Consider the following 20,275-nt stretch of genomic DNA (forward strand, 5'->3'; position numbering starts at 1 on the left):
CTCTTTTCTGGTGGCTTGCGAGCGTGCGAGGGAGGCAAGAGGGCGAGAGAAGGTGGACAGAGAGAATTGGAAAGCGTGCGGTATACCTGAGCTGGGGAGCTGCGTAGACAGGGAGAGCCTTCAGAGGACGCATTTACTTCAGTCTTCTCGCTCCATCTCACATCTCGCATGCAGCCCTCCGCCTTCTCGCTCATGCGAGCGTATCCGTTTGTTTTGTCTTCCTTCGCGTCTGCACGACCCTCCCTATCGGGGGTCACGCGCTCATGAATACACGCCGGGCTTGATGTCTCAGCAGACACTTCTGAAGTAAAGGAAGGAGTCGAGGACGAGTGCGCCAAAGCGCCCGACTCGATGCTCTGCCTCGCTTTCCCGTGTTCATATTACCTCAGCCTAAGAACGCCGTAGAGAGCATCAACACGAGACGCCAGTGCAATTAGAAGGGGGCGGGGAGAAAAAGGCCGTTTGTGGCTCACCCTCGCTTGTTTTTTTTTAAGCGGAAGCGAATCTTTGGCTGCTCGCACCCCCGCCTCCCTCCCTCGCTCTCTCTCTCTCACGCTTCCCAGCCGTCTGCCCCACGCCACCTCAGTTGCAAGTCTGTGTGTGCTTGTGTGTGTGTGTGTCTGCCTACGAGACGAAGGGGGTAGCAAGAAAAGGAGCTTCTGTGGAAATGCCGCTCTCCCTATGCTTCTTCACCGGGCACCTTCGCCCCTTCCATATCCCCCCACCCTTTCCCTCTGTATGATTCTGTGCGTCTTGCCATGTCGTGTCTTCTTGTCTCAAACGGTCACTGCACCACTTTCATCACCGCCTACGTGGAATGGCGATCAGTTCCGCGCAGATTTCTCTTTTCGGCTTCTCTGTCACCGCCGTCGTCGTTCTCGCGGCGATTGCTCGTTTTTTTCTCTTTCTCCATATCTCTTCCATCTGTTCATGCGCGACGCGTCTTCTTACCGTTAAACTGCACTCGCACCCACAAATCGTCCGACACCCACGCCATCTTCCTCTCGCGCTCTCAGCACTTGCTTCCCCCACCCCGCCCCCGTGTGCTCCTTCCTTTCTGATAGCCGACGCGGTGCGTGCCTCTCTGCTTGTGGGTCTGTGTGCTGGGGCCCTCTTTCCTTGCGTCCCCTGTGACTGGCCGCCTGTTAGCATCCGCTCTTTGAGTTCTGTGTCCACGTGGCCCAGGCCCACCCGAGAGCGATGCAGCCGTTTCCAGCGACGCTGTCCAGGAATCCAGCGCCCGCCATGAGCTCGGCGATGGCAGTTGGTGTGCCAACAGCAACGCAGGATGCGCCGATCCCGCTTCAGCCCCAGCAGCAACGGATGTCGATGACTCAGGGCCAAGGGGCGGGCCAGAACCCCTCAGGCGTACAGGCCGGGTGTCCGCCAAATAATTGGTGGGGCCCGCAGCCGGCAGAGCGGGCCAGCTACGACGCCAACTTGAACAAGGCCACCTACGCAAAGCGTGTGCGCCTGGGCGAGGAGTTCAAATGCGCCCCCCCGGACGGGGTGCAGCACGCGGAGAAGCCGCTACGGAGTGCCACCGACCCGCTGCGAGTGAACAGCAACCTCCCGAGTGATTGCCCCATGCTCCCTCGCGCGATGGGCGATCAGGCGCGCTACACCTTCAACGCTGACCACGGCTCCTTCGCGCACGACGCGTACCGTAGCGGCTCCTACCGCGCCGGCTCCTTTCATGGCTGCATGCCAAGCTCGATGATGATGGGCCGTATGGGATCTATGTTTGGCATGGGCGGCGCGACAGGGCCAATGTACGGGATGGGCAGCATGTGCGGCATGAACATCTCCCGTCCCGCTTCGCTATTCGAGAGCATGTACGGCAGCCAGTATGGCATGGGACCAATGGGGTCCATGTATGGCATGGGTGGCCCGATAAGTTGCATGGGATCCATGTACAGCATGGGGATGCCTATGAGATCCGTAATGGGCCCGATAGGTGTGCTAGGCGGTCTGATGGGGTCGATGTATGGCATGCATCCTGGCAGCCACTTTGGTCCTAACGGCTTCGGCAGCGCCTACAGCGGTAACTTCCAGAACGACATGTGCGGCTCGCTGCACAACGTCACCAGCCACTACGGTGCGCCCGCCGCCGGCAGCGACTACCACCTACAGTGCGGCAAGGGCCTCACCGGCGTAAATGGCGAGGGCGATGCCACGGACCTCAATGGTGTCACCATCAAAGACGCATCCTTCCCAGGTCCTAAGGGGCAGCCGGTAGCTGTGCTCGGCGAGGCTGCCTCTGCGGGAGCGCCGCAGCAGGTTCCCGCAGAGACGAACCAGAGCCTCGGTGCGGCGCCTCCGACGGCCACGCCGGTCGGTCGTACGGAGGGAAAGAGCAGCGAGCGCAAGAACGGTGTGGCATGCCTGCTGGTCATTTCTGCTGCCGCGAACCCGTCGGCACCGGTAATGCTGTCAAGCGACCCTCCAACAGCAATGGCCGCGGATGAGGTGCTGCGCGCGGGCCCCGACGCGCACGCAGCCGCTATCGAGGTGAAGCGCCACCCACACTGCCGCGGAATATGCAGCAGCGTTAGCGTGGGCCACAACACGGCGCTGCTGCTCTCGACGGACGGCACAAAGGAGTCCCGCTTGATGGCGGCGGAGGTGGTGAAGGAGGTGCTGGCTGAAGCGCTCTCAGAAACGGCGAAGGCGGCTGCCAGCCACGGCGAGCTGGGCTACTATGACGCTCGTGTGTCAGCCTGCGCGCTGCACAGCCCTACAGAGGCGATCGACTGTATAGAGGGCGGCGCTCTCAAGAACCTTGAAATCGGCTCTCACCCGGTGTTTGGCCCCGCCTTCATCAACGTTGGCACCATCACGGTGCGCAACTTGGTGACACAAATGCCCGAGGTCAATGCAGCTATCGCTGCTACGTGCGCTACATCTGAGGCTAAGGTGGTGGCCATCGAGGCGGTTGTGAAGCAGACGCGGCCGTCGCAGAAAGGGGACAGCCCGACGGACGTGCTGCTTTCCTCGATTCTCTTTCTCATCAGCAACGTGACGGCGGGCCCGCAGTCCTTCTTCGAAGCACTTCGCAACGACGCAAACGTGCTGCCGGCCCTCATCAAAGGCTGCATTGGCGGCGCATGCCGCACCCTTGCGGTGCTCTGCTTGCCCAGCTGCGTGGACCCTTCCGCCTTCAAGGAGGCAATGGCATCCCTCAACGCAATCCGAAGCATCGCGAATGCGCCCCCCCGTAGCGGCAACCTCGCTCGTTTTATCGCCTTCGCTGCTGGCGAGAGTGATAGGCTTCGGCAGAAGCCGGACGTGGACCCAGCGGTTCTAGATAAGGTGGATGCGATGCTGGCGGATGGGCGCATCATGTTGCAGAACCCACGCAGTACTGTGCCAGTCGCGTACCCTAACTCGTTGCAGCGTTCCCTGAGCCGCGCACTGAACACGCCACAGCTGTCGTCGCGCGACATCAACGCGCATGCGACAGAGAGGGGCCGCGATGCGTTCAATCCGATTCGCGTGACCGTCGTCGCGAGCCCGCTGGCCAACAATAATCTTCCGCCAACCTTCAGCATTGGCGCGGACGGCAAGTCTATTGTGGACTCCGCGAGTGGGACCATGGCGTCTGCGGTAGAGTTGGTGACGCGTGCGCCGGAGGACTGGCACAGCACGACGTCTGGGCAGGTAAGCGAAGTGCAGACACTGTTCCAGAACGGCAGCAATACTGCCATCGTCGGAACGGTCTCGCCCAATGAGGTGAACATCCTTAGCAAGCAGCCGCTGTGGCTGGCTTACAAGCGCATGGTCTCTTCCCTCCTCAGCGTCGCCACACAGAAGTACAACTCTGCCGAGGTAAGCCTCAGCGTCACGCTTGTCGGCAGCAACGAAGTGCTCGCAGATCTTTTATCGGGCATAGACTTGGCCGCCCCAGCGGCGCTGACCCCGCAGAAGCTCTCCGTGGCGTACTCGCCACTCTTCGGCCCTACCGTGTACAAGGCGACGATTATCAAGCAGCCCACGGCACTTCAGCTCGAATCCACCATTAACAGTGCCCTCTACCACGTCCCGGCGATAATGAAACAGCATCCGAACAAAAGGACCGTCATCGTTGCGTCGGCCGTCATGAAGGGTGTGACAGCTACGGATGTGTACACAAGCTCGATGCTGGCTGCCAGTGCCATGGACCCGACCGTCTTCATCGACATCCTCGACAAGAAGCCGAATGTTCCACATGAGCTTTTTGAGTACGCTTTCGGCGGTCCGTGCTGCACCTTGTTCCTGGCTGATATCATTCAGGGCGACACGAACGTGGGAGAGGTGATCGAACTCATGAACCGCCTCAACGCGACTCAGAACCGCAGCGTTCGGACGTGCAGCGTGAAGAAGTTTATTGCCTTTGCCGAGGAGAGTCTGAAAAAGGCGGACGCTAAGGCAGCCGCTGCCAAGTCGGAGACTGAGAAGGAAATCGTCCTCCGAAGCAAGAAGAGCATGGAAGTGTTCCACGCCGAGTACAAGACCCTCATCGAGGATCCCGAACACCACGACCCCAAGACGTACCGTCGCAGCGGCGGGGGCATCGGCTCGTCGGGCTCCGGTGCCGCAGCTGCGCCCTCAATCACCCCTTTTACGAGCAAGCTGCGCACCCTCGCGACACCGAGTACCGGCGGGATGCCGGCCGGCAAGTCTATGAGGCTGGCCGACTGCGACACGGAGAAGAGCAGCGAGCCAAGCAGGAAGACTGACGATGCCAAGTCGTCTGGTAGCCGCCGCAGCTCCGGCTCGAAGCCGCGCACGTCTTCTTCTCACAAGCGCCATCACAGGCCGTCCAAGGTGTCGCAGAGCTGATCATCTCAGTCGTGCAGGTGACTAAGTTCAAGTCTCCTTCGGTGAATCGTACAAGAGGGCAGAGAACACCCAAGAGCGATGCAGGCGTGAGTACATGTATCGATGCACGGCTGTACTCGTCTGAGCCGTGCTTTGAACTGCCCGATTACCTCTTCCCCCCACCTCTCCCCTTCTCCCTCTCTCTCTCGATCGCGCTTCATGGTCGACTCCTCTTCTCTTTTTCACCACTCTCTTTTGTTGTTGCTTTTCCGTCTGTTTACCCCCCCCCTGTCTTTGTGCTCTCTTCGTGTGAGTGTGTGGTTCAGTGTTGGCGGAGGTGCTTCTGCAGACCGGACGTTGTTATAGACGTCTCCCTTACCCCCAGCTCAGCTCATGTGCTCGTGTGCTCCTCTCCCCCTCCCACCTCTCCCTCTTTGCAGCTTGGACGCGCACGCACCGCAGAAAGCGTTCTGTGAGCATTTTCTCCTCGTTCTTCAGTCGCTTTCGATTCATCCCTCAAACCTCATTTTGTTGTTAGAAGGCACAGCGCCGTCGCCATGGCACAGTTTCCTTGGATCGCTCTCGGTTGGTGTGCGTCCTCCAACTTGACATCGAGGGCGCGCCATGGTGCGAAGAAGATCGTCTACCCTCATGTTCTCGTCTTTGTTTTTCTGATATATATATATATATATCGTTCGCCTGTGAGCGCCTGTCAGACACCGATGCCGTCCTTTCGCTCTCGTCTTCTTACAGGCCGATTGTGAATGCAGGCAGAAAGGGATGATGTACGTGTGGGCGCAGACGTGCGCATGAGCATCAACCTGCGTGTCACGATTGCACGGAGAGGAGCGTTCGATCGGCTGCCTCTGCACTGCCTCACCGGGTGCAGGTGGAATGTTTTCTCTCTGGCACTGCCGGCTCTAGGTTTTTGCTGAATAGGTTCGTATGGTCTCGTTCCCATCTCATTATATCGCTCATCCGCTTCTCTTGGCGCACTCACGGCAGCCGCACGTCTTTTACTGAAGGTTTTGTGCAGCGCTGCCTCCCCTTTGCTCTCAGGTGCCCGTCTCTGCATTAGTTCGCGCCAGTGAACGTATCTCTCTCTTTCTCTCTCTCTGTGTGTGTAGGCCTTCACCTTCTGGTTGCCTAATCTTTGCTGTTTATGTGCATTCTTTTTCTCTTCTCACCTCTTCGGCTGATGTGGTCAGGGTTCGTTTCTACTGCGTGCTGCTCTCCTTCTCATCGCTCGCGTTCACCTCGCATGGTTTTCTGGTTGCCAACGCTCTCTCTATCCTCCTCCGTCTTCGGCCCCTTTTTCCCTCTCTTCTCGTTTCTGTGCACTTCCCACCACGACAGACCGAGACGGAGCCGAGAAAGCAGCAGACACATTCACACACACATACATACGCGCACACCAAGTGCGACACACATGGACGTACTCGCAAACCTGAATGCAAGAGGGGAAGACAAAGCATTCGCCGAGATGGCATCGCCATCGTCGCCTTCGTTCCCCTCGGTTTCGCTACTACGATGGCCACACGCGACTCGGGCCGTGCAGCGAAACGCCGCCGCCCTTTGCCTTTCGTACGTCTGCTACCTCTGCTCTACTGTTGGCGGCGATACTGTTGCATCGGTATCTGCTATTTCTGTTTCTTTTACCTCTTTTTTTTATTGCTTCTTGCATGTCTGTGTGTGTGTGTACGTGCTCATCTCCTCCCTTTCGCATTTTTTCTTTCCTTCACGTCCGTGATGGAGGGTGGGCTGTGGCGCACTCCCTTCACACATGCGCGTTTGTTTGTGTGTGTGTGTGTGTGTCGCACGTTGGTGCTGTATTTTGTTAGTAGTTGCTGCTGCCATCGTTACCATCGTGTTCCGCGACTCTTCTTAAGCGTGCATACGAGCCCTCTCTCTCGATGCCATGTTTTCCTCGACCGCCTTTGCTCGTCATCCCTTCTCACACGCTCGTCCGCGCTTCTCTCTTTCGCCTTCTCTAGCCAACAGGTGCAGTTTGGAACGTCGAGGACGTGTGTGCGCCTTGCCACGTGTGTTAGCGCTCCTGTGTGTGTGTGTGAGGGCGCATCCGTAGTCGAGGCCTCCCTCCTTCTCCCCGTGCCGCCAACGTCGCCCCCTTTCTCATGCATGATCGCCCTTCTCGACGTACACCAATCCCTAGGCACGCATAAGTGCTTCGATTTTCTCTCCCCTCACCGTGCGCTTCCATTGGTTCAACGACTGATTCGCGCACGCCCTCCTCTTGGGGCGTCTTTCTTTCGCACCGAAGGGAGACTCATGCCCTCTTCGTGCCCTTCCCCTTCTCCTTTCCCATACCCTTCATGATTTGAATGTGCGCATGCATGTGTAGAGTCCCTCGTTTGCTGCTTCTGTTTCCCTCCCCCTCCACCCCTTCGGTTCTTTATTTGGGTGCGTTATATGATTTTCCGTTTCTCATTGACTAGACCGCTGTTTTATTACCGTGACGGTGTCTGTTGATGGCTGCGGCCGGCCATCACTCTTGCATGTGAAAAAAGTAAGGCGCCCGCGCCCCTTCGTATTGTCCTCTCTCTTCCTCTCTCTCGTAATTCTTTTCTTTCTTGAGGTCGTTTGATGGGTTGTGCATGTCCATGTGAACAGTCCGTTTCTCCTCCGATCTCGCGCGCCCACCCTCGCCATGGATTCCGCCGTTCTCTCACGCTCTCTTCTCCCCTCGTGTCGGTTCCCGCTCCACCCTCTGCCCCCCCCCTCCTCCCTCTGCTCCCTCTCTCTCTAGGAAGGGAGTGGAAGGCTCGAGAGAGTGGAATGGGACACGCTGAGTGGTTCGTGGTCGGCAGCGGAGGTGAAAAAAAGAGGAGAGGGGGTGGGTGGGGAAGGGGAACTGTAGAGGAGAGCAACGTCAGAGCGCGTTGACGTTTCACACAGGCACTTGGAAGCTCTGGTGCCATGAATGTTTCGCGCTTCTCCGTCATCCACCGGGGGATATATTCCTTTCACCAATGCATCTCACTATGTGCGATCCATTATGATGAATACCACCAAGACTACCCTCTCTTTCCCGTTTACAGGTCGAATGCCTGCAGAAATTCATGCACACAGAGATGCCGACACAGGCGCGCTCACAGAGGTGCGAGCCTGCCATCGCTCGTTGTGCGACCAGTGCCAGCATCACGATGGCCGAAATCTGTTTCTTCGGTGCTTTGCATCCACAGGTACGCGTACGTTTTACGGGCTCAGATGCGGCTCCTTAAACACTGGTTCCTTGTGCGAGCCGCAATCGATGGGTGTGAGGTGCCTCTGTTTTCATATGTGGCGGACGTTTTTGTTGCTGTCGCCACCTATTGGGCCTATGGCAGGCGGCTGCTTTGTCACTTGTGCCTCTCCGCGACGATTATTATGTGATCTGTAAGGACAGTTTGTGTGCTCTCCGTGCAGTTAGTCAAGCACTGATGCGTCTCTGCTCTTTCCTCCGCCGAGCTCAGCCGCTCCTTTTTCCCGTTTCAGCGGTTCAGAGGGACGCCACACCGGCCTGCACTTTTTGCTTCATGTGCTTGACGAGTCCCAATGCGCCTGTGCGCATGCCTAGGTTGCCGTGATCATCGCATGGATGACTTGATGTGCTCTCTCGTCACCTGTTGCCCCTCGCACTGCGCTGCCTCTGCTTGTGTGCCTAAGCGTCGCTGCGGTGAGATGGCGCATATGTGCCTCCTTTGTTTCTTTTCTGTTGTCCTAATGCCATTTCTTCTCTGAGTTTTCGATTCTCCTGTTAGCCCCTCCCTCCCCCCTCGCACACACACGCACACACAGACAAACAGGCGCATAGCATATCTTCTTTCCAAGACGTTCACGAGTGCCCACGAGCCGCAAAATAGGAAGATGCACAGCTTCAAGAGTGACCTGTTGGCATAGAAGAGGAGGACACGCACTGGCGCTCATCTTCTCTTGGGCGGGTGCGGAAAATCGCCCGTGTGAGGCGACCATGAAATCATATTATTCGCTGACGCTTCTTTCACCACCAGAACAACTTCGCCGTCCCCTTCCTCTTCCCTTCGTGTGGCTGATTTTTTCTTCGCATTGCACACGTGGCCGTTTGTGTTGCCTTCTTCACGTTTGATATGTAATCTTTCCCTCCTCTATTTTTTTTCGTTCGGTGTTACCTCTTCCGTAGGCCCTCCTCCTTGCGCTCGCCGTTCTTTCCTTCGTTGCTCCTGATGGTCTGCGCTCGCTTCAAGCCACGTCCCTTCCCCGTCGTCACTGTATGCATGTGAACCTAATCTCTGTGCCATTTTACTCCTTCCCTTTTATCTGTGATATCCTTTACTTCGGCGAGTCTATACGTATCGGCAGCTCTATATATTTGCCAAGGCGCTTCTTGGGGGGGTGAGGGGGGGGTTGAGCGTGGGCGCTTGGCCCCCGGCATCGCCTCGTGCAAGTGCGCAGGCAACTCCACCAGACCCCGGCGGGAAAAAATGCACTTTTCTGCGACGGCCGTATTTGTGTGCGCATTTGCTCGTTGTGCCGCCCTTCTCTTGGGATGTAATGGTATGACGGGCTCGGGGGTGAGGGGGCACTCTAGCGGCTTCTGGAGTGTCAAGTGCAGGTGAGATCTTGAGGCCACCTCTCACGGCGCCACTTATCGCTCTTTCTTTTTCGTTGGCAAGCAACCGTAGTGACCCTCCGACACTCCCCCGCTATTCCCCCTGTGTGTGCACTCAGTGTTAGTCCCGCGAACCCACTCACCCCTCGTGACCCCTCCCCCCAAGCGGTGGTGAATGACGCTGGAGGAGTGGGTGGCACCGCAGCAGTCTCCGTGGAAAGACACGCTGCAGTCACGCGCATCTGCGATCGTGCAAGCAAGAGGCACTCAATTCCTGCCGGCACGGCCTCGGCGTAAGCGGCATGATCGCACATATGGCACTCCCAGAGGTGAAATCGATCGAGATGAACGGGCGGGCCTGCGCATGAGTGTGGTAAAGCTCGCCCTCGCCCTTTTTCATCAATTTTCTCCCTCCTCGGCGAGGACGGAGAAGCTTTCGTAAGATTCGCTCCTGCGCTACATTTTGTTTTTGTTGAACTTCATCTCGCCCGCATATACACAGAGCGTTTCACCTTGTTGGGCGGTCTTTATTTTCTTTCTCACTGTCTTATTATGATGAGCGGCTGACAGGACTCTCTGTGCAGGTTTGCGTGCGCGCGCTCTCCCTCCCTCTCTTGCTCTCTCTCTTTTTGGCTCCTCTCTCCTGCCTCGCCCCGGGCATGTATGTGCAGCGGCACACATGTATATCCATGCAGACGCTTTCCGTCTTCTTCCCTCTGCGAAGCGCTTTCTTTTTCACCGGTGTAGCTCGCTTCCCCCTCGTACTTCCTCTCGTGTCCCTCCTCTTCCCACACTCGTCTCTCTCCGTGTGAGGAAGGGGGGAGTGAGGCTTGTTATGGGAATCGAAGACATCTGTATTTATCTGCCTGTGCTCAATCCTTTTCTTCATGTTCGTTTGTGTGTGTGTGTGTGTATGTGTGACTGCTCGTGCCCTACCCTTGGCAGTGATGCGCGACCCGAACGACTCGCTTTCGGCTTCTCTGTGTACGCCTTTGTTGGTGTTGCCCCCCTCCCCTCTCCCCTTCCCCACACACTTGTCTTCCAGCCTGCGTGAGCACATGAGTGCATCGGTGCATGTGTCGTTTGCCCACCTCCTACTCGCTTCTGTTTAATCCCCTCCCCTGTCTATTCTTTTGTTGCTGTTATGGGCGCACTGCACTCACATGCGAAGTTGCCCTCAGCAAAATCCCCTCCCTTTTTCCAGAGACGGAGGCGCACACAAACAGTACAGATACCTCTTCTTCACCCCCTCCCCTCCCCTCCCCAGGCCCCTCTCTTCTGCGTGGGTCGGCCTTGTGCTCGCGCGTGGTGCACGAAGGGGTCCGAAATAGCCCGTGTTGGCTTGGCGCGGGACACATACTGCGGCGGATTGGAGTGCTCTCCGACAACGCGAGCTACTCCCGTGTTCCGCTCGCCTCTTTTTCATCTTGCGCCGCGAGACTGTTCGCGTGGAGTAGGGCACTTCGGTCTCGCTCTCTTCCTCCATTCAGGCGCTCGTGATGCAGAGCAAAGCACTCATGGACCGTGCACTGGTGCGTGAACTGTCCGCCAAGGTTTGCGCACCACCGAATGCCTATGCTTCTCTGTCAATGCCCACTCCCTGGAAACCCCCCCGCCGCCACTGAGCTTTTTTTTCTGGGGGTGAGGGGTGGGTGGGTGGAGAGGAGGAGAGAGAAGTGGTGCGCGCGTCACTCCTATTCGACTCTCGCTCTGTTGCTCGTCTTTATTGAAACTTCTCTTCCGCTCGCGCCACACGCGGCGCGCCGTGTGTGGCCGGCCGCCCGGCCCTCACCGCACTTCTGCTGTGCCATGCTTCGGCTGAGAAATAGGCTTCGCCGCCCTCCGACACAAAGAGTTTTCACTCGGCCGCCATACACACCTTGGCCCCCCATACTGCGAACTGCTGAAAAGCACCGCCTCCTTTTCTCAGAGGTTCGCATATCCACGCAGCTCCACAGCGTAGCCCGGTGCCCGTATAGGAACGTGTGCACTGCGGGGGAGGGGGAGACCTTGGTTCTCCTGTACCGTGCGGGCGTCCGTTTTTTTTTTACCCAGACTCCCCTCACTCACCTGCAAGGGATCAGGCGTGCGTGCGTCTGTTGTGGTGTGCCCCTCGTCAGTTGTGCGCGCTTGTCTTCTCCGTCTCGAAGCGCGCCGAGGCTGTCCCCCTTTTTTCATCGACTTTATCACACCATTTCCTACGCGCGCGTCGCCCTTTTTACATCCGGATGTACTGCCGTGCCGACTGCGCGCATATGCAGGGGTGCATTCACCCTCAGCACATGGAGTGGCTCATGCAACAACGCATGCAGGTTGTCCCGCCGGCAGTCGCGCCGCGCGCATATCACCTAGAGCCGATAGCCGCCCTCCCGAAGCGCGGCAGCTCGCAGGGAGTAATGACGGGGCAGAACCCTGGTGGGTGCGTGATGGGTGGCATGTCGGCGTACGGCCCAGGGCCCATGGTAGGGGAAGCGCAAGAAGGTCGCCCGAGCTCGTTTCCAGCAGGTTTCACTGGGGGTGCTGCCTACGTCCCGCCTAGCGTGCGCGGTACGCATCTGACGGGGTATGGTGCGAGTGGCTGCGTGTCGGGCCCGGCTGCAATGCCCTATTCACAGAACACCCATCCTGCTCTCTTCGCGGAGGGCTGCGCTGCGAGCAACTCCGACTGGAACAGCATCAACTTCAATGGTATCTTCAATAGCGCACTCGACCCCCAGATACAGTTGGCTGTGGGGGCGCAGGACGACGGCAAGCCGCTGCCGTTTCCTCCTGGAAATCTTCTCGCACAGTACCCAACCGATTACCAGCAGCAGCTCATCTTTTATTACCGCCTACTGCGCTTGCAGTACCCAGACCTATACCAGCAGTATGTCGACTACTACGAGACTTACTATAAGCCGCTCTACCACCCAGAGCCGCTGCAGCCAAAAAAGAACAATGCCCGCCCCAAGCAGCCAAAGATGAAGTCGCTGCCGCTGCAGCCGCCGCCGATACAGAAGACGGAACCCCAGCATTACATCCGAGAAAGACCCCAGCCCGTTATCCAGCCGGCGCCACCAGTGGAGCAGCCCAAGACCCCAAATAGCATACCTCGCACCGCGTCGAACCTCAGCGGGGGACTGAAGCGGCAGAGCTCGCTGCGGCGGCAGAACTCCATGCGCCGAAATGAGGTCAACCAGACAAAGAATGAGGGCGGCCTCAAGCGGCTGCCGAGCATGCGGCAGCAGTAGTGCTCATGGAAAAGCGGGGCTGGAAGCCGCTACCTCCCCCCTTATCTTCTCCCGCTGAGGCGTGCGCATGACCACGAGGGCGTCAGCAAGTCCGCTTTCCACTTCACTTCCTCCCTCCCTTTCTCGCCCTGCCGCCAGCATGTCGTGACACGGCACACTTCATTCAGCCATTTCACCCCTCCCCGCACACACACCGCATCCTCCCTGTCTCCGCATTTTTCTTTCCCGTCTCCCCTCGGCGTTCACGGGTGGCTGCAGCGACGACTACGTTGCCGGTGGGCCTCTCCTCATTCTCTAGAGTGGGCGTGCCGCCTGTACTTCGCTTTTTTATCTTGCAGTAGCTGCTCTCTCTTTCTTTCGCCTATCAAAGGTTCTCTGTCCTTGCTTCGTGCCCATGTCGGTGCCGATCAACCCATGATCCATCCCTCTTATGTACTTGCTAAGCACGGGCGGACTTGCGCTCATTACACGCTCGACTGGCATCTGTGTCTGCGTGTGTGGACATGAGAAATCGGCGCCTGCATTTTCCGGCACGCGAAGTGCTTGTTTCTTGCCCATAAACATTCGCTGGCCATCCGCCACCCTGTACAGCACCTCTTCCTCCATGTATGTCTGCGTGCCCATGGGTGCCTTGCTTTCACGCACCCCCTTTTCCATCTCCGCCTTTTTGCTCATGTCCGCATCTCGACCGCGGACGCCTCCGTGGAATGTGTGCCACAGAGCCCAAAGCCGTCTCCATCGGCGTTGTGTATTCCTTATTTTTTTTAAGCTGTGATTCCTACCACTCCCCCCTCCCTCTGGCGCTCTCTCTCTATGTGTGTGTGATTGCGTTTGCCCTTTCGAGTCCCTTCAGACCCTATTGGCGACCCACTCCCCACTTCTCCGTCGCGTCCGCTGATGTACGTACCGGACGCTACTCGGCACTCTGCCGCGCCATCTTCACTCTCCCATGTGCATATAAAACGTTTTCTTCGCTTCCCTCTTGCTGCTGTCTCTCCTTTCCTTTGCTTTCGATGGAAACGCTCTGTGGGTGTGCCAGGTTCGCTCATGGAGCCGCCGCGTCACGAGCTCTCGCGGTCGCCAGAACCAGGCGCGTTGCGCCGCCGTGCTTCCATCATCTCTTCGGGGCCGACGCGGCATCCCCTATTGCTCCCTCTCAGCCTGTTTCGTTCCCGGTTTTCTGATTGCTTACGCGTCGTGTGCGGCGCCGATGCCTTCTCCCCATCCATAGAGGCTCTATCGCGGCGCAGCTTCTCCGCAGTCTAGTACGCTTCCCAAGCGCAGTGTGTGTGCGCGAGAGAGAGCGAAGCGGCCACCACCACCCCCCTCTCACCCCCCTTCCCTGTCCTCACCCATGCCAAGCCCCCACTGGTGGTCGCACGGCAACCTGCCTACGATACGGGGTCACAGCAGCCTACCGCTCCTGCTGTGGGCAGCTAGGCCCCTGGCCGGCGCTGCGTCAAAGGGAGGCGGAGGAGGGCTGCTGCGACAGTGAGGGCGCTTGTGCTTCTCCGCACACGAGAAGGCCGGTGGATACGGCCCGTTGGATGCATGCCTCCCTCTGGTCGACGGCAGGCGGCTCGTCCTAGGTGAGTCGGCTCTCGCCATGGGTGGAGGAGAGGCGGGTGAGCTGCGGCTGCGTGTGCACGCGCGTTGATTCTGTGCTGCTGAGCGCGGACACGTCTCGATGATGAAGACAAAAAAGTAGCAAAGGGGGGAAACGGCGCTGCTGCGCCCGTTGACACGGCTTTTGTGTATGTGTGCGTGTGAGCGTTTCTTCGTTGCGATTCATTGTGCACGCGTGATCTGCACTTGCTGCGGGGGTCTCTCACCCCTTCGGTTCGTCTCCTCTGGCGCTTCTCACGTGTCCTCCTTTTCTTCTCTTGACGTTTTCTTTCCGGCCCTTTTTGTGTGTTGTGCCTTCCCGGTGGCTCCATCGCTTGCAGTCTTGTGCTTGCGTCGTGGGTATCTGTAGCGCGTGATCGCAGGGATGTGCCTCTGTAGCGGATTCGAAGCCGACACATGAACATGTACTCCAAAGACTGCTGTCGCGTGTTGGCGGAGCCAGAATGAGAAAGGGAAGTCGAAGGACTGCTCGCGTCGCGGACCGAGTCTCAGGTCGCTCATCCGAGCAGGAGTGAGTGAGGAGGATGAGGGCGCGTCTGGGACTGGTAGGGTAACGGAGCGCACGGACTGCTCTCATCAAGCCACTCGTGCTCGTCTCCTTTTTTCAGAAATGCCAAAGACGCTAAGGAGCGGCATTTGCCATGACCTTAAAATGAGTCGTCTCCGCGCACATTATGTCGGAGGGCGTGAACGATGCCCAAATACGTCCTTGCTGCCTCTTCCACTGCGCACGCCACCTTGTCTCCTTCGTGTGTGCACACGCGTCGCCTCACTTGGCCTTCCCGTTTGCTTTCTCTCCCCTCGCTCTCGCTTTTCTCGTGGTGCTCGAATGTACCTGCTTCGCTTTATTCTCACGTGTGCGCACACGCGTAAACCACTACAGTCGAGCTCCTTTTTCCTCTCCGCAGGAGAGGTGCTATCACGCGAGCGGCCCCGAAGCACACCTCGCACACATACTCTCGTGGCTCGCCGCAGCCCTTCCTCCATCTCTCCGTTGAGGTTATGGCTCTCCTCTTTCTCGGCGGGCGCGTAGACGACATCACTCGACGGCAATTCCCCCACTGATGTGCTTTGTTTCTCTGCATTTTTCCCCTCTTCGCTGCGTCGCTCGTCTCCCTTTCTCCCGTTTGGCCTAACCTGCCCTTCCCGCTCCCCCTCCCCGCCTCTTCCAGTCCTCGTGCCCTCTCAGGTGGATCGTCGCCCCCTTGCCCGAACCGCGATGAGAGTTAGCCTTTTCTGTCTCGTCAACCCTCTCGTGCGCACCCCACCTATTTCGACGCTCTCTTGTAGGCGAGCCGCCACGAGCTCTCCCTCAAGCCGTCATCGTCTCGCACCGCTACCGCTTCGTCGGCCCCGCACGTGTCGGAAAACTCTCTTCCGCTGCGTCCGCGAGCGTTGCTTTTAGAAACATAATGGGGCGGCGAAAGCATGTGCAGTCGGTGGAAAAGGATGTGGAGACGCGGTACATGGGTGCGTCCGGTCGTCGCTGCTCTGCAAGTGCGCATGAAGCGAGTGGAGACAAGTCCAAGGCCATCAGCACCCATGTGCCCGGTGATGAAGGTGGTGGCTACCTCTCCCGCAAGGGCTCTCTGGGTGTACGAGGAGGCGATGCGGCTCAAGACCGCAGAGGCAGCCAATTCACTCGAAACCAGCGCAAGAGCGGTGATTCATTTCGCCGTCTCTCTCGGCAGCAGGGCGGCGGCGACCCAGTTCACCACCACACCTCTGCCGCTGTTCCGCCACTAACTCACCAGCAGCAGCAGCAGCAAAGGCGCCCGCACGGGGTGGCGCTGCCCTTTGCAGCATACCCGATAGGCGATAACAACGATCAAGCTTGTGGCAGTGGTGGCGAACCACGCCGCCAGCACCCTACGGGCTCAATCTCGCCCAGCGAGCCCTTGGGGAGTCCCTCGCGGTTCCGCCACGGTAGGCAAGTGCTCCTGGACACAGGTGGCGCAGGTCAGGGACCTCAGAAGCCGTGCTCTCCGCAATGTTGCCAGCCGCCAGGGCCGTACGCCCCGCATCCTTCACATGAAGGCTCTGAGAGGAATCGGAGCCGGGCCACACCGGATGCTCAGGGGCTGCCCCACCCGCCCTATTGCGGCAGTTTTGAATCTCCGCTGCCGCCGCCGCTGAATCCTTTCTGCCACTTGCCTCAGCTCCCTTATGTAATGACTCCTCAGGGTCTGATGGCACCGCCGCCGCTCTATCTGTTCGCCGAGCAAATTTGCCCTATCATCCCTTGCATGCCGCCACCGCAGCTGCCCTGCCAGTCCTCGGAGAACCGCAACGGGGCGGTACCTCTACAGTGCTACGCAAAGAGCGGTGACGCGCTGACTGTTTCACCGCAGGCTCCGCGCGACTATCAGCAGCGCAGCGCACTGGATCACAATCCGGTGTCGTCACCGCAGCCGACACGGGTGGGAGATGCACCTGTCCTTGCGGCGAACGGAGCGACGGTGAGCATGACCCTCGCTGCAGCGCCGCAGGCAGCGGCGGTTGCGCAAACGACGGCCGCTGTTGGGACTGAACTGCTACGCACGGCGAGCATTCGTAAGCACACTTCCAGCTTCAGAAAGAGCCAGGGGCAGCAACAGGCCGACATTCCTGCTACCGACCCTCCCATCACTCTCCCACGCACCACCAGTATTCTTAACCGTGTGTCAAGCTTCAAGAAGGCAGGGCGGCCTATATCAGTGAGCGATCAGGCGCTTCAGCAGGAGATCTCCATGCAGCAGAGACTCCAGACGCGGGAGCAAGAACGGGTCCGACTACAGCAGGAGATGCAGGCCCGCTTGGCGGCTGATAAGGCTGCGCGAGAGCAGCGACTTCGTGAGCTGCAGCAGTGTCGACCTCCCCGCAACTTCGCTCAACAGTCGTCGGCAGATCCCACTCCACGCGTGCTGGAAGAGCTGCCAAAGCTGAATGAACCCAGCGGCAACAGCACCTGGGAGAGAGGCCCAGAGCTTCCATGCAAGTCTTCGTTCCCGGCGCAGTTGCCGACTCGGATTATCTCGCCCGCGAGCCGTCCAGGGGCAGATGTACCGGCTTCTTCTAAGGCGCCACTGAAGCCTCAGCGTTCCCCGCCGGCCGCCATTTCGCAGAGCTCCGCCGGCTTATTCGCCACGAAGGGGAACCTTCTCATGGAGGCGATGGAAGACCGTAGAACGTCGCCCGTTCCTGCTATGTCAGAGTTTTCAGCGCTACGGGGCCCTGTAGGTAAGGACAAGGTGAGAGCGCCTGATTGTGAGTCGCCAGCCGGTATTGCGCAGGATAGTGGCCCTGCCGGAGATGCCGCCACCTCCACAGCGGCCGATGCACTGCATACGGCGGTATCGGCGACAGAGCAGCTCTGGCACCGCTGCACGTCCCTTGTCCTGTACGAGATCCCGCTGCGCTGCACGAAAACAGTGAACAGCGATGGCGTAGAGCAGATCGATGACTCGAAGTTTCCGCTGCGACTATACGGCCGAACGCTGCGTGTCACAGATGTTGCGAGGCAGACGACGAACGAATATCATCTCGACGAGCTCGTAACGCATCGGCGAGGATCGACCAGGGTCGACTCGAAGATCCTACAGGAGGTGACTGAGGTGCTTGTCGCTGGCTACAGCGCGTCCGTGCTGAGCCTCGACTCGAAGGGGCTTTCCAAGCCCGTCTCTGCTTTTGACAGCGCTGCGTGGCTCGCTAAGCAGCGCCTGCTCATGAATGTTTTAGGTGCGGTCGAGAAGAGGCAGTCAGCCTACAGCCAGAGGGCTGGCAGTGGCGAGTACTTTGAGGCGCACTTTTCCTTTGCACTGGTGAAGAAGGTATCGTTGAAGCGGGCGGCTGAGCAGAACCGTGCGAATCCGGCCACTGCACAGCAGACGTACGAGGTGGTGGACCTTCTTCCGCCAGAGCCGACGATCGTCCCGCTCAAGATGCACAGTTGCGTTCTGTATGGTGACCGCCTCGCTGGCGTGCAGTACCGCACACTGCGCAATGAGTCCGAGTTCATGACAGCGCTGGCGAGTGCGCAGGCCAAAGCCAACATCATTTTAGGCCGCCTGGCCGACCCCGTCGCAGCCGACCCAGACGACGAGGTGGCGGTGAATGAGCAGGCGTCTGTCTTTCAGGTGATAACGTGCGTGCTGCTGCACCGCAAGGAGGGCGCCATCTCCCTGCAGGAGCAGATGGCGGAGCCTGCAGAGGCGGTCTACCAACGAGAGCTGGAATGTCATGTGATCTCGTCGGATGACGAAGATGACACGGAGGCGCGTGCCGCGTTCCGGTCACACAACACGCCCTCTAATCACAGCGACATCATTATGAACTGCCTCACCTGCATCGGCGCGCAGCAGAGCCACGACCTGTGGATCGCGGCATTGGAGCGCAAGGAGAGCATGGCCCCAGCTGCCCTCTTCGGCAGCGCCTTTGGCGGTCCAGCTTACACGGTGGTTCTTGCCAGTGTGGACCCGACCACGGCCGAGTCTGCCGCAGCACTCGAGACGCAGTCCGCCATGGCCATCAAGCGGCACCGCCGCCCCCTGAACGGGTCTGCGCGCCGCCTCATTCAAACCCTAAAGTATTTGATGGCAGGCACGCACAAAACTGTGGAGGACGCCAAGTGCCTCTCTGGTAGCCAACAGCACTCCTTGAAGTCTGGCATCAGAAAGCACGCCGCGGTACTCGATGCGCTGGGCCAAGTCCTGGAGTCGATAGAGACACGTCGCTTCAGTGGACTAGACGCCACTTAGTCCGTCGAGAAGCCGTGCACGGCGCGACAGGCGCTTTCATACGCACCCAAAAGGATTAGCCACACGTTCACGCAAGCCTACAGGCAGCGTCAGACGTTTTTTTCCTCTTTGCGAAGGGCGAGGCCATGCATGCGTCTGCGGAACTTGCAGGTTGGTGGTGGTGGTGGTGCATGTGAAGAGGCGAGGTGAGGATGAGGAGGAGAAGTTGGCCGTTCGACATGACAACGACTCCGTCTTCATCTCATGCGCTTCAATCGCTTGGAGGATTCACTCGCTGCTCGCTCCTTTTTTCGTAGTGGCGCTATTTCACCTTTCCCCTGCCCCGCCACCGCCTAGCTTCGTCCCCCCGCTCTCGTCTTTCCCCTCCAAAGTGGGCACACACACACACACCTGTAGGCGTACGCCTCTGCGCGGTGGAATTTACTCGCTCCTACCGTTTTGGCTCACCTTGACCCTTTATGAAGATGTTCGTCGCACGTGCCGTAGCCCCTTCTTTTTTTTCGTCGGCGCGTCTCTCTTGCTCTCCTCCGCCGCACCTTGATCCTCGACTGTTTCCCTCGCTTGCCTCATTCGAACATACAAATAGTGTATGTATCTTGCAGGATCTGACGCTGGTGTACATGTAGCCTTGAGGGTCCCGACCGCACGTTCGCGTGCTCTGCGCTTCATGACACGCTTCCCCCCTCACCTTTCGTCCCCTTGCTGCAGTGACGCAGGCGTTCCTCGCGTTGCATCACCACCACATCCCTCCTCCCTCACGTGCTGCGCTCCTCTCCTGTAGGGCACTGTGCGTTTCATATCGATTCTCCTAGACAGCCTCTGTGCGTGTCTCGGTGCGCATTTTTCTCTGGTGTGTACATATGCTGACTTACGTCCATTTTTCTCGCTCATTCGTTTCACCTATTTTTTTCGCCCTTTTCTTTTTTCCACTCTCGCGATGGATCGAGTCACGGACATCAACGAATGCGCGCTTTCGTGTGGTGCTGTGGCACGTCTCACGCACTGTTTTGGGGTGCCCTTAGTTGTTGTCTCGCTCCCACGTGCGGTGGCATGCTGACGCCTTTTGCTCGGCCTTTCGATGATTGGGGCTGCGCCGCGGTGAAAGAGCTCAGTGCCATAGGCAGGAGAGGGAGGCGACGAAACCAACCTGTCATGCACGAACGGTGTGTGTGTGTGTGTGTGTACGCGGCGTGCTGACTCTGGTACGGTGTATTTTTTGCCCTCGATTCGTCTTGCTCGTGATGCAGACGCTTTTCAGTGGCCAACTTTCGCTTCATGGCTGTCTCAAGCGCTCC

The 20,275-nt window shown here is 58.6% G+C and overlaps 2 protein-coding genes across 2 annotated transcripts; both read left to right on the forward strand.

The window, feature by feature from the left end:
- Positions 1-11,616: 11,616 nt before the first annotated feature.
- On the forward strand, positions 11,617-12,618 carry LSCM1_02811 (uncharacterized protein; the record flags this gene model as incomplete). Its single annotated transcript, XM_067320383.1, has 1 exon — positions 11,617-12,618. The coding sequence occupies one exon, from the start codon at positions 11,617-11,619 to the stop codon at positions 12,616-12,618; it is 1,002 nt and encodes a 333-aa protein (XP_067175758.1).
- Positions 12,619-15,656: 3,038 nt separating this feature from the next.
- Positions 15,657-18,980, forward strand: LSCM1_02812 (uncharacterized protein; the record flags this gene model as incomplete). Its single annotated transcript, XM_067320384.1, has 1 exon — positions 15,657-18,980. The coding sequence occupies one exon, from the start codon at positions 15,657-15,659 to the stop codon at positions 18,978-18,980; it is 3,324 nt and encodes a 1,107-aa protein (XP_067175759.1).
- Positions 18,981-20,275: the final 1,295 nt, after the last annotated feature.

Source organism: Leishmania martiniquensis, chromosome 33 (genome assembly GCF_017916325.1).
Source record: "Leishmania martiniquensis isolate LSCM1 chromosome 33, whole genome shotgun sequence".
Classification (NCBI taxonomy): domain Eukaryota; phylum Euglenozoa; class Kinetoplastea; order Trypanosomatida; family Trypanosomatidae; genus Leishmania; species Leishmania martiniquensis.